Here is an 11,935-nt window from a genome sequence, read left to right on the forward strand (position 1 = left end):
CTTGAGATCTTTATGCCTTTCCGAGATACAGAGGTTCAAAGTTACCCACTTCTGCACATAAAATCCCGTATGAGGCGAAATCTAAATAATAAATAACCGCAGGAAATTGCTCAAATGTTAACGGTGTAATCTCTGGGCATTTATCTGGAAGACCGTCTCCTCCTTTTCAAAAACCTTTATCCGTTATCGAGAAACACCCCAAAAACTTGTTTTTTGGATTCCAGAAACCCAGCTGCAGATTCCGAGATGGCTGTGCACAGAAAATAGCTCTAATTTTTACGATATATTGCTAAGATCTCGATTTCGAACAACCTTGTAAATTTTCTTCATATCTTAATCCGTTTCCGAATTACAGAGGTTCAGAGATACCATACTCGTACATGTAAAAACACACAAAAAATCCGGTGTGAAGCGAAAAGTGACGTAGGAAGGAGAAAAACGCTGTAAAGTGTCTCTCTCCCCTCTATCATCTGAGAACCTCATGATGTAGCATTGAAGCACATGAAGATTTTTTTTTTCTTTTCTTTTTTTGCACTTAAAATCCGGTCTGAATTATAAATTAGTTTTGCAAATTCCGAGATGGCTGTGCACAGAAAATAGCTCTAATTTTTACGATATATTGCTAAGATCTCGATTTCGAACAACCTTGTAAATTTTCTTCATATCTTAATCCGTTTCCGAATTACAGAGGTTCAGAGATACCATACTTGTACATGTAAAAACACACAAAAAATCCGGTGTGAAGCGAAAAGTGACGTAGTTTCAGTTTCACATAAGTAAACTATTTAAATTTTCCTGACCAATACATTTCTTTTCATATGAGCTAGAGGGAGACTGATGCTAACAGAGCACGAAAAATTTGAATATTTTCCTGTGTATTTAAAAGACTGACTGAAAAGTGGGGTATCAGCTGCCTCATCTTATCCTCCTTGGCACCTTCAAAAATGTTTCCAAAAAGTTTGGCACGCGAACATATTCGCAATTTTTTATGCTGAAGGAGAAGAATTCAGTGGCAGTGGCAAAGAGTCGGAATAGTAATAAATACTGAAGATAGCAGGCAGTGGTTGTATTATAGAAAGAGCGAAGGAGACAGTAGCAGTGTGTGTGTGTGTGTGTGTGTGTGTGTGTGTGTGTGAGAGAGAGAGAGAGAGAGAGAGAGAGAGAGAGAGAGAGAGAGTGGCATGGCAGTGGAGCAGAGTAGACAGTGACAGAACAGTGCTAGGAAAAGAGTAAGGGAGACAGTACCAGGCAGAAAGAATAAAGAGAAAGAGAGAGTGGATGAGAGTCAGTGGCAATAACGGACAGAGTATATGGTAACGACAACGAGGAAGAGAGAGAGACAGTGACAGAAGGGACAGCAGCCTTAGGGAGGAAGGAATGAGATATTAGCAGTAAGACACAGCAAGAGGGGACAGTGACAGCAGAAGGAGACTGTAGCAGTAGGACAGAATGAAGGGGACTCTGGCTATGACAAAGGAAAAATGACAGAGAGAAACAAAGTGACAATGACAATGAATTGGGATGGATGAGTGAGTGAGTGAGAATGGGGAACTGGGAGTGGATAGGTATGAGCTATTTACAGCGATGAACTAGTTGGTGTGAATGAGTTACAGTTAGGGGACCTTGTGGGAGACTGAGGTGAATTGCATAGTTAAAAAAGAACGAATATGTTTGCGTACCAAAATTTTGTAGAAAATTTTTAAAGGTACTGAGGAAGCATGGGGCAGCTGGTATCCCACTTTTCTGTCAGAGTCTTTTGAAGAAATAGGGACATGTTTGCATTTTTTGCGCTCCGACAGGAGCATTTTTCCGCTGGTATATCTTGTATGCTGTGAAAAGTATTGGTCCAAAACACTGCTTTTGGGGTAAGCGCGAAGTTACTTTTAATATGTGTTCCCTTCCTCACCCTTCCTAGCTTAGATCTTAGGAACGCTGTTGCTCGTTACCGTAAACACATGTTTCGTATTCACTTTTAACGTGTACTACCGTCTAAAAGAAGTTTGAAGATGAGGACACCGTCTCTGGCTTATGTGGCGCAGTCATTCCCTCGTATTCGAGTATCACTCACTTTCTTAGCAAAACGTACGTAATATTTATTGTACTGAATTTAAATATGTGATAAGAATTTGCCGCTTGATACCCCATCAATAGTAGTTGGAAACGACTGGTAATAAACGGAATGTAGCAAGAAACTGGAAAATGTGGTAAAGAGATAAATAAAGTTTTTATAGCGTGCTGATGCTATACAATAGGACATCAGATTACAGTCTACAACTGTCAATATAGTTGTCTCGGATTTACTAAAACCGGTTACACAGATATGCACAAAATTATCTTAATTTTTAACGTAATTTATACACTGTTCAATAAAATTAAGGCAACACGTGTATCAACGTCCGGTACTTTAAATCTATTTTAATACAGACGGTATCTGTGGTCTTGCTGCATGACTTGGGAGTTTCCCTTTCAATGTAGCAACAATTAAAATCCTTCGCCATCTACTGGCTATGTTATGTGTTACAGCGTCAGGTTTCCCTAAGAAGAAAGTGAGTACCGGTGTCCTACTGTTTTCTATTGAGGTGCACAGATGGAAATTATCATTTGTGGACTTCGTATCCAACCAAGAACCGACATTTTAATGCAGTGCAAGTTGCGAGGCCGGAGTTGGATCAGAAAAGAATGGACTTTCGGTCGTGTCGCTGCAGACGCCAATGCTTCTCCATGTGTTATCCATAGGTTGTGGACACGCTCACGGAGGCAGGTAAGTACACACGGCGAGTTGGAAAAGGCGGCCGACGCATTACAACCCCACGTGAAGAGCGTTAATTGGCCACCTCTGCTTTGCGGCGTCGTACAGTTACCGCCAGAGCACTGAAACACCATCTCAGAAGGACCGCGAGAGCCGCTGTGTCCGATCAGACTGTAAGGAACAGGTTACGAGAAAGGACCGTGCGATCTGAACCTCCGCTTGATACAACGTCTAGCAGCTTGTCGTCAGTTCTGCCGTTCCCATGTCAACTGGCAACCTCGTCACTGCCAGACGAGTCCAGATGTCCTCTTAGCAAGGCATGTGTAGAGACCCCTGGTGAGCGGTACCTACCACATTTTATCCAGGAATTCGAGGAATATCCACGGTTCTGTGGTGTGGGGAGGCTTCAGTGTTGACAACCATACGGATCTCGTCTTTGTCCATCATCCTTTACCGCCAGGCAGCACATCGAAAAAATACTGTTGGACCATGGGGTGACTGCTGCATACGATGGTGGCCCTAAATTCCTTCAAATGTCGGGGCCTATTTGGCAGACGTCAGCAGGTATGTATTGAGAAGCTTGGACATTGAAGTAATGGAATGCCGGCGGTCCGTTCCGACCTAAACCCCGTCGGGCATATGTGAGACATGCTTGACAGACGTGTTCGTGGTCGTCGTGATCCACCACAGTCCCTCCGAGAACTCTCATTGAACGACTGAGACAGATATCACAGGGTGACCTCTGTAGACTTACACCGAGTGTGCTGCATAGGTCTCAAATAGTGATAAACGCTCACGGAGGGCATATTCTTTATGGAAGCTCTCAAAGTCCAATGAAAAGCACCCAGCATGGAGAGATGAATGATTATTTCCACTTTGTTTTCGACGCCTATTGGATATTTCAGTTCTTTTTATGCAAACGATCGAAGATGTAATGATGTTTTGATGTGTGCTTCATTTGTAAAAAGATAAAGGTCTAATCTGATAGCACAGCTAGTCCTCAATTATTGCTCAGTGGAGTATGTTAGAAAAATGGTTCAAATGGCTCTAAGGACTATGGGACTTAACAGGCTTAGAACTACCTAAACCTAACTAACCTAAGGACATCACACACATCCATGCCCGAGGCAGGATTCGAACCTGCGAGCGTAGCAGCAGCACGGTTCCGGACTGAGGCGCCTAGAACCGCTCGGCCACAGAAGACGGCCGGAGTATACTAGACGCTCAAAGTCGTGTTCCCCTATTTTTTTTTTTTTGACAGTTTACTTACACCTTATGCTCTTGTTGCCAAGTTAAGTTTGGAATTAGCCTTTCACACACTGACAAATGGTAGTTTTCAGTCATAGCACTTCATAGTGTAGGACACGTGTCGATTGCTTCTTGTTACACGCTATGCGTCATCACCTGAAAGCAGTTTTCTTTTCATTTCTTAAGTGGCACCGTAATTTTTGCTAGGTAGCAACCTCCGTGAGAAGTTCATTTCTCTCCAAAAGGGGGTTAGACAAACGAAACTGTCACACGCACCGCTTAGTAATAATAGATTCATGCAATTTTATAGCAAGGTACTGCTGCTCCAAAAATAATTTTTAAGGCAAAAATAATCTTCTGTTCATAGTCTGAGACCAGAGTTATTTTGTAATTTCACGATATGAAAGTGTTGTTTTTCACTCAACTATTCTTACGGCTGCACATGATCCCCAATCTTCACATTTTGTGAATAACATTAAAAACAGGCACTATGCTGCTTTGCATAAGGGAATTATAGGAATTGGTTTACAAGTAAGAAGTCAGTTAAGAGCTCAAGATGAAACAAAGGAAAAGCATGGGGCAGTTTTCGTAACAGACAGCGTCGTGACTAACGAAGATGTAACAGTAGACGAAGAAATTTTCTGAGTATTACGGTTATGTTCACTTACAGACGGCTACGCCAACAGGAATTCTCTTGCTATTTTAGCTCCTATAGCTAAGACTGTGGTCTCACGATACAGGTAATGGTGAAGACACTGAAGCAGTCTTCTTTCAGTGAGGCTAAAAGGTCTGAATTCTCGTAGTAGTATTAATAGTTCCATATATCGTGATATTCTGTGCCTTACTCGCTCACTTCTAGCAAAGAGTCGATGACAACAGTGGGACTATCTACTGGACTGTGTTATAGCTCAACACAGCAGGTTTAGTGTTGCTTGAGCCACTCAGTTAATGATTCATTCGATAAGCTGCGGCTAGTAACGCGATAACTCAGCAGTGTTGGGACATAAGCAACCGGCGACAGCGCGTCACGACTGAAACGACGTATTTTGGAAACTGCACGCCGGCTTCCAGCCGGAGTAAATGGTGCTGAAGATATCAGATCGTTCCGAGTTGGGAGCATGCCCGCTGAGTGCCGAATGATCTGAAACGTTCGATTGTAGACTGGGTGCGCCGCGTGCTGTGTGAAAGCCACTGGCAAAACCCCAGACTCCCTAAAACGGTTTTCATCGACTCTTACGTCTACCATTGTTTCTCCTATTAACTGTTATTTAGGTGCAAAGAACAGCCCGTAAACGACCTAGCCTGCCAAGCGTCTGTCACTCGCTTGTCAGCCGCCACCCACTTCATTGCCGCTGATTTTAGCATATAATGTTTAGTTGAACGAGTGTTGAATGTGGAAAATTACTCGAAGGAAAAGAAAAACCCGCTTTGTCAATGATGCTAATGCGGTAATCTAGCCTGCCAATCTTAGCCAAATTATTAACCACATCACGAACAGCGAATAATCCGAAATATCTAATGATCTACGCAGAAGTCCACTTTTGCTGCCACCACTCAAAATTGTTAATGAAAACTGTAATAATTTAAGTGATATATGCTTAATTTTGTTTACAGTGTGTTTGTAAGTAAACTGGAAATAATGATTTTGTAGATGTATTTGTACACATCATCCAGTTTAACGCACATTCTACTGGTCTAATATTTTAACAAGCATAGCTGTAGCCACTTTTTTGCTTCTAGATGAAATTAGAATGGATCTTAAAATCTCAAATATGAAGAAAAAATCGTGTACAAGAGAATCAGCATCATAGTTTGTGGAAAAATATGTTTTTCACACACGTTTACAAACAGGAAGAGCAGACAGTCAGAAGAGTGGCCAAAATAGACAATTGTTTGACATTGTTCGATAAGATGAGGTTAATGATACACTCGATCAACATGTTTGCAAGAATAAAGTTATGCGTAGTGTCCAAAAGCAACGGAATCTTGGAAAAAAGGCAGACGCATAAAATAGCAGTGTTTTGTTACCAGACAATATGTGGAAATCACATACGAGGATTGGAACTTTAATAGTGGCAACTACTTATATACCGAGCGAGGTGGCGCAGTGGTTAGCACAGTGGACTCGCATTCGGGAGGACAACGGTTCAATCCCGCGTCCGGCCATCCTGATTTAGGTTTTCCGTGATTTCCCTAAATCGCTCCAAGCAAATGCCGGGATGGTTCCTTTGAAAGGGCACGGCCGACTTCCTTCCCCGTCCTTCCCGAGACCGATGACCTCGCTGTTTGGCCTCTTCCCCCAAACAATCCAATCCAAACTATTTATTTACGGCTCGTACAAAATAGATAGGCGTTTCAGAGTTTTACTGACCTTCAAAGTAGTCACCAGCATTGTGTGGCTACGATGTATAAGTTGTAGCATACTTTTAGCAGTGCCAGTTGTGTTGACAGTTCGAGCGGTGCGGTCTGTTGCCTGACGAATTTGTAGCAGTTCTGAAGCGAATGCCTTGAAGTGTTTCCTTCAGTTTAGAAATCGAGTTGAGCTTAGGAGGGCTTAAGTCAGGGGAGTGCAGTACGAGGTATGGCACTTAGCAGACCGATCAATAAAACAAATCAGTAACAGCTTGCACTGTACGTGCTTGAGCATTTTCCTGCAAAATGATGGTCAGGTCCTGTCTCTAAGCTGGTCATAGATTGTCTTCCAAAAATGAAGAGCTTAGAGACAGAAGTGATGACACTTTCCGCAGAACCTGGCCATCATTTTGCAGGACAATGCTCAAGCACGTACAGTGCAAGCTGTTACTGATTTGTTTGACTGATGGGACTGGTAAGTGCTGTACCACCTACTGCACTCCACTGACTTAGCCCTCATAGGTTCATCTCGATTTCTCAATTGAAGGAAAGACTTAACGCCATTCGCTTCAGAACTGCTACAAATTCGTCGGGCAATAGACCGCACTGCTCGAACTGTCAACACAACTGGCACTCCTAAAAGTATCCTACGACTTCCAAATCGCTGGCGACGGGTTATACACAATGCTGGTGACTACTTTGAAGGTCAGTAAAACTTTGAAACACGTATCTATTCTGTACGAGCTGCAAATCAATAGTTGCCACTATTAAAGTTCCAACCCTTGTACTTATCGTTTAGTGTAGCAGCAGATTTACTCGATGTAGATAATTACAGTAAGGCTTAGACGGTCAGATAAGTGTTCTACAGTTTAATAACTTTACCGGTGTTTTGACCACACTTTTTTTTATTATTTCAGGAAAAAATGCAAATTGGAGATGAATATTCCGGTAAGTCGTAGAAAGTCTCTTGTTGTGGCATCGTCGTTGTCAAGAGCTGGTGACAATGTCGATAAAAATTGTTTAGGGACGACAAGCAATGGCGAATGCGCACGACTGCCTAGATTCGCTGCAATTAGAGGATCGACCAGAACATTTCCAACGACCTATTCATCCATGGGAGAGAGCGAACGCGAAAGCAGATGGCCGTACATTTAAAAATTAGAAACGAATGCACAGAGTTCAGTACGTAGATCATGAAGCATCTATTGGCCTAATACGCTATTTATTTAATCTATAGAATTTACAATTAAATAAATAGGACATTTGGACACCCGGTGCATCATAAGCTCCTTACTGACTTGATACAGCCGCACTACGGCTTGGCAACAAATAATGTGCTGGTTATTTTAGGACACCTTCACATTCAGTAGGCCACAATAATTGTTGACATCCATAGCTTATAAAACGCTAGAAGAAAAATACCAGATGCCGCTTTTATTTTAAACACGTGAGACGAGTTGTTAAATTACGTTTACGCAGTGACAGTTTCAAACGCTTTAAATGCTGTGATGAGCTGCGAAATTAAAAAAGCTACAATGAGTTACTGAATGAACTGATAACCTTCGGCTTTGGCTCATGTTAAATTAGGATGGAAGAAATTTCGACGGACGCGTAATTGCATTGGCAATACGTCACGAGCATCTGCGATAGCGTAAGGCAGGCGGTGACGCGATCGAGTTGTAACAGAGAACAGTTGGACGGCGGAGGTACTCACGGTGGCGAGGTGTCCCGCGGAGGTCGGCATGGCTGCGCTGCACTACCCACACTTTCACCGCTGCGCCGGGGCGGGCACTGGCGCGCGGCTCGCGCCGTGGCGCTTATATTTTAAAATCGCGCTTTCGGCTCGGCTCGGCGCCGCTCGGCCGAGCGCGGCTCGCCTGCACGCGACCGCCTGCGCCTGCACACACGACGCTGCGCCGGCCTGCGGAGTGGGGGCACTCCCCCCTTCTCAGCCACTACCTGTCGCGCGGCGCTAATAGCTTTGCCGCACTTACCGCAAGTGCAAACATACTCGTATAGACGAAAGTGTTGTAGTCATCAGACCCCACGTTAATCTGTCCTGTGGAAGTCTCTTCATTTCTGCCTAACTACTGCAACCTACATCCACTTGAGCCTCTCTTCTGTAATCTATTTCATCATTGCCAGTCATACTTAACAAAGACGATGCAAAAAGTAGTGTTGAATAATTTTAAACAATGTTGATGGAGAGAAAATATAAATGTCTGTCGTGAAACCGCGAAGTGAGTCCCACAGGGTTCAAGACTGAGTCCACTCCTACTCCTTACACAGGGCGTTCCATTTTTTTCGATCACCCTAAATAACTTTTTGTCCAGAAGCGACGTGTATTTATCTGCTCGAGTCAGTGTCATACCCATAGGATTCTATATTTACAGTTTCGGATAAGGAAACAAGAAATTTATACATACACACACACTTTTAAAGTTGAATTGTGGACTGGGTGCTGTGTTGTTCTCATCCCCCCCTCCCTCCCCGCATCTGGAACGTCTCATACCAGACAAGTGAAGTGTAGCTCCAAATGTTTTCGTGGTAGAGCAATGATGGTGTACGCGTATGTGGAGACTGTTTGCGCAGCAATCGCCGACGTAGTGTAACTGAGGCGGAATAAGGGGAACCAGACCGTATTCGCCGACGTAGATGGAAAACCGCCTTAAACACCATCCACAGGCTGGCCTACGCACTGGACCTCGACACTAATCCGCCGGGCGGATTCGTGCCGGGAACCAGTACGCCTTCCCACTCGGGAAGCAGCGCGTTAGACCGCGCAGCTAGCCGGGAGGGCTATTACGCACCTTAATACTTGTTCCATAGATCATGAATACGACATTTCGTAACGAAGTGGAACATGCCACTTTAATGTAAATTCGCTTTTCGCAAAATAATTAATTTTTTTACAGTTACTACTTCGTATCTAAAAATTCATCTGTTGAGTAGAAGGAGTTGTCATTCAGAAATTCTTCTATCTTGTTTTCAAATACTGGTTGGTTATCTGTCAGACTTTTAATGCTATTTGGCAAATGACCAATGATTTTTTCTGGCAGCATAATTCACCCCTTTCTGTGCCAAAGATTTAACCATCTTTGCCCACAGACGAGAAACTGCTGCAATATTTTCTTGTGCCTTAAACAGCTCCTCCTCGTTGCAAAACTCGGGGCAACAATGACACTGACACAGATGTTTCATTGTCTGTGCTTCACTATATAGGTACAGTGTTGACCCTTGTAAGACTGCCTATTTCGTTTGGTTGTCCTTATATTTGCAACCTTTCCTCTGTAACGTGTTTTGAGGTATCAAAAATAAAATAAAATAAAATAAAGTGGTCCAGTCCAAGTCGTGTTCAGTTGCTAAGGATTCTGCTGACTTTACCCCTGCTTGGAATTGACTTATTTTGGATGCCCACAGATTCTCTCTGGCTTTCTTGACTGATATATTTATTACAGATGTTAACTAAAAAGATCCCTTCCTAGAGTTCAGCCTAATTCTTGGTGGATGATGTCTAGCCAGTGGGTGTAGCTCATCCTCTGTAACTTTTTTCCTTTCGGATTTTGTGACCACTGCCCAGCGTATGTCAGTAGGAGCAACGTCTGGAATGCACTACAATTTGTCGACCGAAGGTGGTTTCATACATCCAGTAATTAATCTTGCAATTTCAATAAGGGCTACGTATACTTTCTTCGTGTGGGTGTATTTGTACCACAGTGGGCACTCACATTCGTCAGCTGAGAAACAACAGCAGCCGTAGCAGACGTACGCACGACATGGGTTTCATGCACCCAAATTACTAGCAACAAGTTTCTGTATGATGTTTCCAATTAAGGCAGTGCTGCTGGTGAGTGAGTGATCTGCCGAAGGTAGCTCCAAGGTGTTTGGATGTTAAACAATGCTTCAGCTCGATGCCATCCGAAATTGCTTGTCTATTTCATAGACGGAAAATGCAGAACTGAGTTTTCTGTGGGTTTGGCTTGAGGTGGTTCTTATTAAAGAAATCAGACGTTTCCAGAGTTCTTGTCAGTATCTTTTCTTCTTCTTCTGTCTGTATGCCTCAAAGCAAGGTTGTCAGAATATACGAAACTTCTGCAAGGATTAGCTCCTGGCTGATAATTTGTGTAAACGCTGAAAAGCACCAGTAGTGACAATACAGTCCCTCGGGGTAGATCATTTTTTTGGTTCCTCCAACTGCTGTGTCTTCCTTGGAAGCCTTCGGTTGTATAGTAAGGCGATGAATATTCTAGTGAAGCCAATGAAGCCATTCGTGTATCAGAGCGTAGATTTAATGAAGCATTATGCAGTGTTGGAGTGTATAATAAGCTGATGAATGTCGATAAATGCCACTCCAATAATCTTCCCCATTTTATATCCATCTTCTATGTGCTGCGTTAGATGAGTTATTTGTACTGTACTGTGCCCTTGAGTTTCGAAACTGGTCTGTAGTTGGTGACAGACCGTTCAGAAACATTGCAGTGCAAGATTTAGGTGAAGCAGGCTTTCTGCTGTTTCATTAACATCTTCAAACAGAGATGCACCTTCACAAAAAATTATCTAGCCCATGAAGATCCTTAAATAGTGCTTCACACAGTCAATATAAACATGTCTCCATTAAATAAAAGAATAAAATCCAACCTTTGCCCTAATATACATAACTGGGCAGCAACATTAACAACTTACAATGCCGCATCCTTGGCCCTGACCAATCATCATATTTGAGCCAACTTCTGCTGCATAACATTAGATGGCAAAACATTTTTAGAGTTAACTAGGATAATAACACACAACTATTTATTTTCCTATTAGTATTACCGTCAGCAATACTACTATCTTCCAAACTGTCTATGCATGTGTCTCAACAAATTCTCTTAAAACAACGTCAGTAACTGATTATTCACATAGAACAAATAACAAGCTGAATTAATTGCAGTGACAGTCATAACATAGGTAAACAAAATATTTCATTATTAATGCAGTTAATCATCCTCACAGTGTGTAGTTGAAAAGAAAAATTGCTGCTGCTCGTAGCCCCCACACCTGCTGCACTCCTGTGTGCCGTCAATAAACAACCACAACATGTCACACAACACCCCTGGATGATGAGAAAATTGTGGCTAGCAAACACACCCACTACACTGGTTGTATACCACACATAGCACTGTATCGACAATAAAATCACCAGTATGCAACTGCTAGCTGCAAAAGCACTCAGGCAGTGCTCTCCTTGGTGTGCAGAAGCCCCTTTTCTCTGTCCCGACTAGGATTTCTGTCCGTCCACCAGGGAAAAGATACCAACCGACTGATAAGGTTGCTGTCCACGTGGTGTTGATGCCCCAAGCAGACCATTGTGACCTCTCGCTAACAGTACCGCAGCACACCAGTTTCTGGAGGCACTCACACTCACTTTTGGCTCTGTCAATAACTCACTTGTTAGTCTTTGGCCAGCGACTGGCAACACCTTGATACAATCAGTCCAATACCACGTACACCTTGGCCACTGCGCCAGTCTGACACCTGGTGATGCACCACAGGCTTGTCTATGTCGTTGGTGCTGGCCTCCAGAAGATGATACTGGTTTCAGAT

General features: G+C 43.1%; 1 protein-coding gene across 2 annotated transcripts in view; it reads right to left on the reverse strand.

The window, feature by feature from the left end:
- The window catches only part of LOC124544877 (protein spaetzle 5), a 321,525-nt gene extending 313,391 nt beyond the window's left edge, over positions 1–8,134 (reverse strand). For both annotated transcript variants that reach the window (XM_047123601.1, XM_047123600.1), the window contains exon 1: positions 8,064–8,134. In XM_047123601.1, the coding sequence (XP_046979557.1) occupies positions 8,064–8,093 (30 nt within the window). In that variant the 5' untranslated portion in view covers positions 8,094–8,134. The remainder of the gene's footprint in view (positions 1–8,063) is intronic.
- Positions 8,135–11,935: the final 3,801 nt, after the last annotated feature.

This window comes from Schistocerca americana, chromosome 8 (assembly GCF_021461395.2).
Source record: "Schistocerca americana isolate TAMUIC-IGC-003095 chromosome 8, iqSchAmer2.1, whole genome shotgun sequence".
NCBI classification, from domain to species: domain Eukaryota; kingdom Metazoa; phylum Arthropoda; class Insecta; order Orthoptera; family Acrididae; genus Schistocerca; species Schistocerca americana.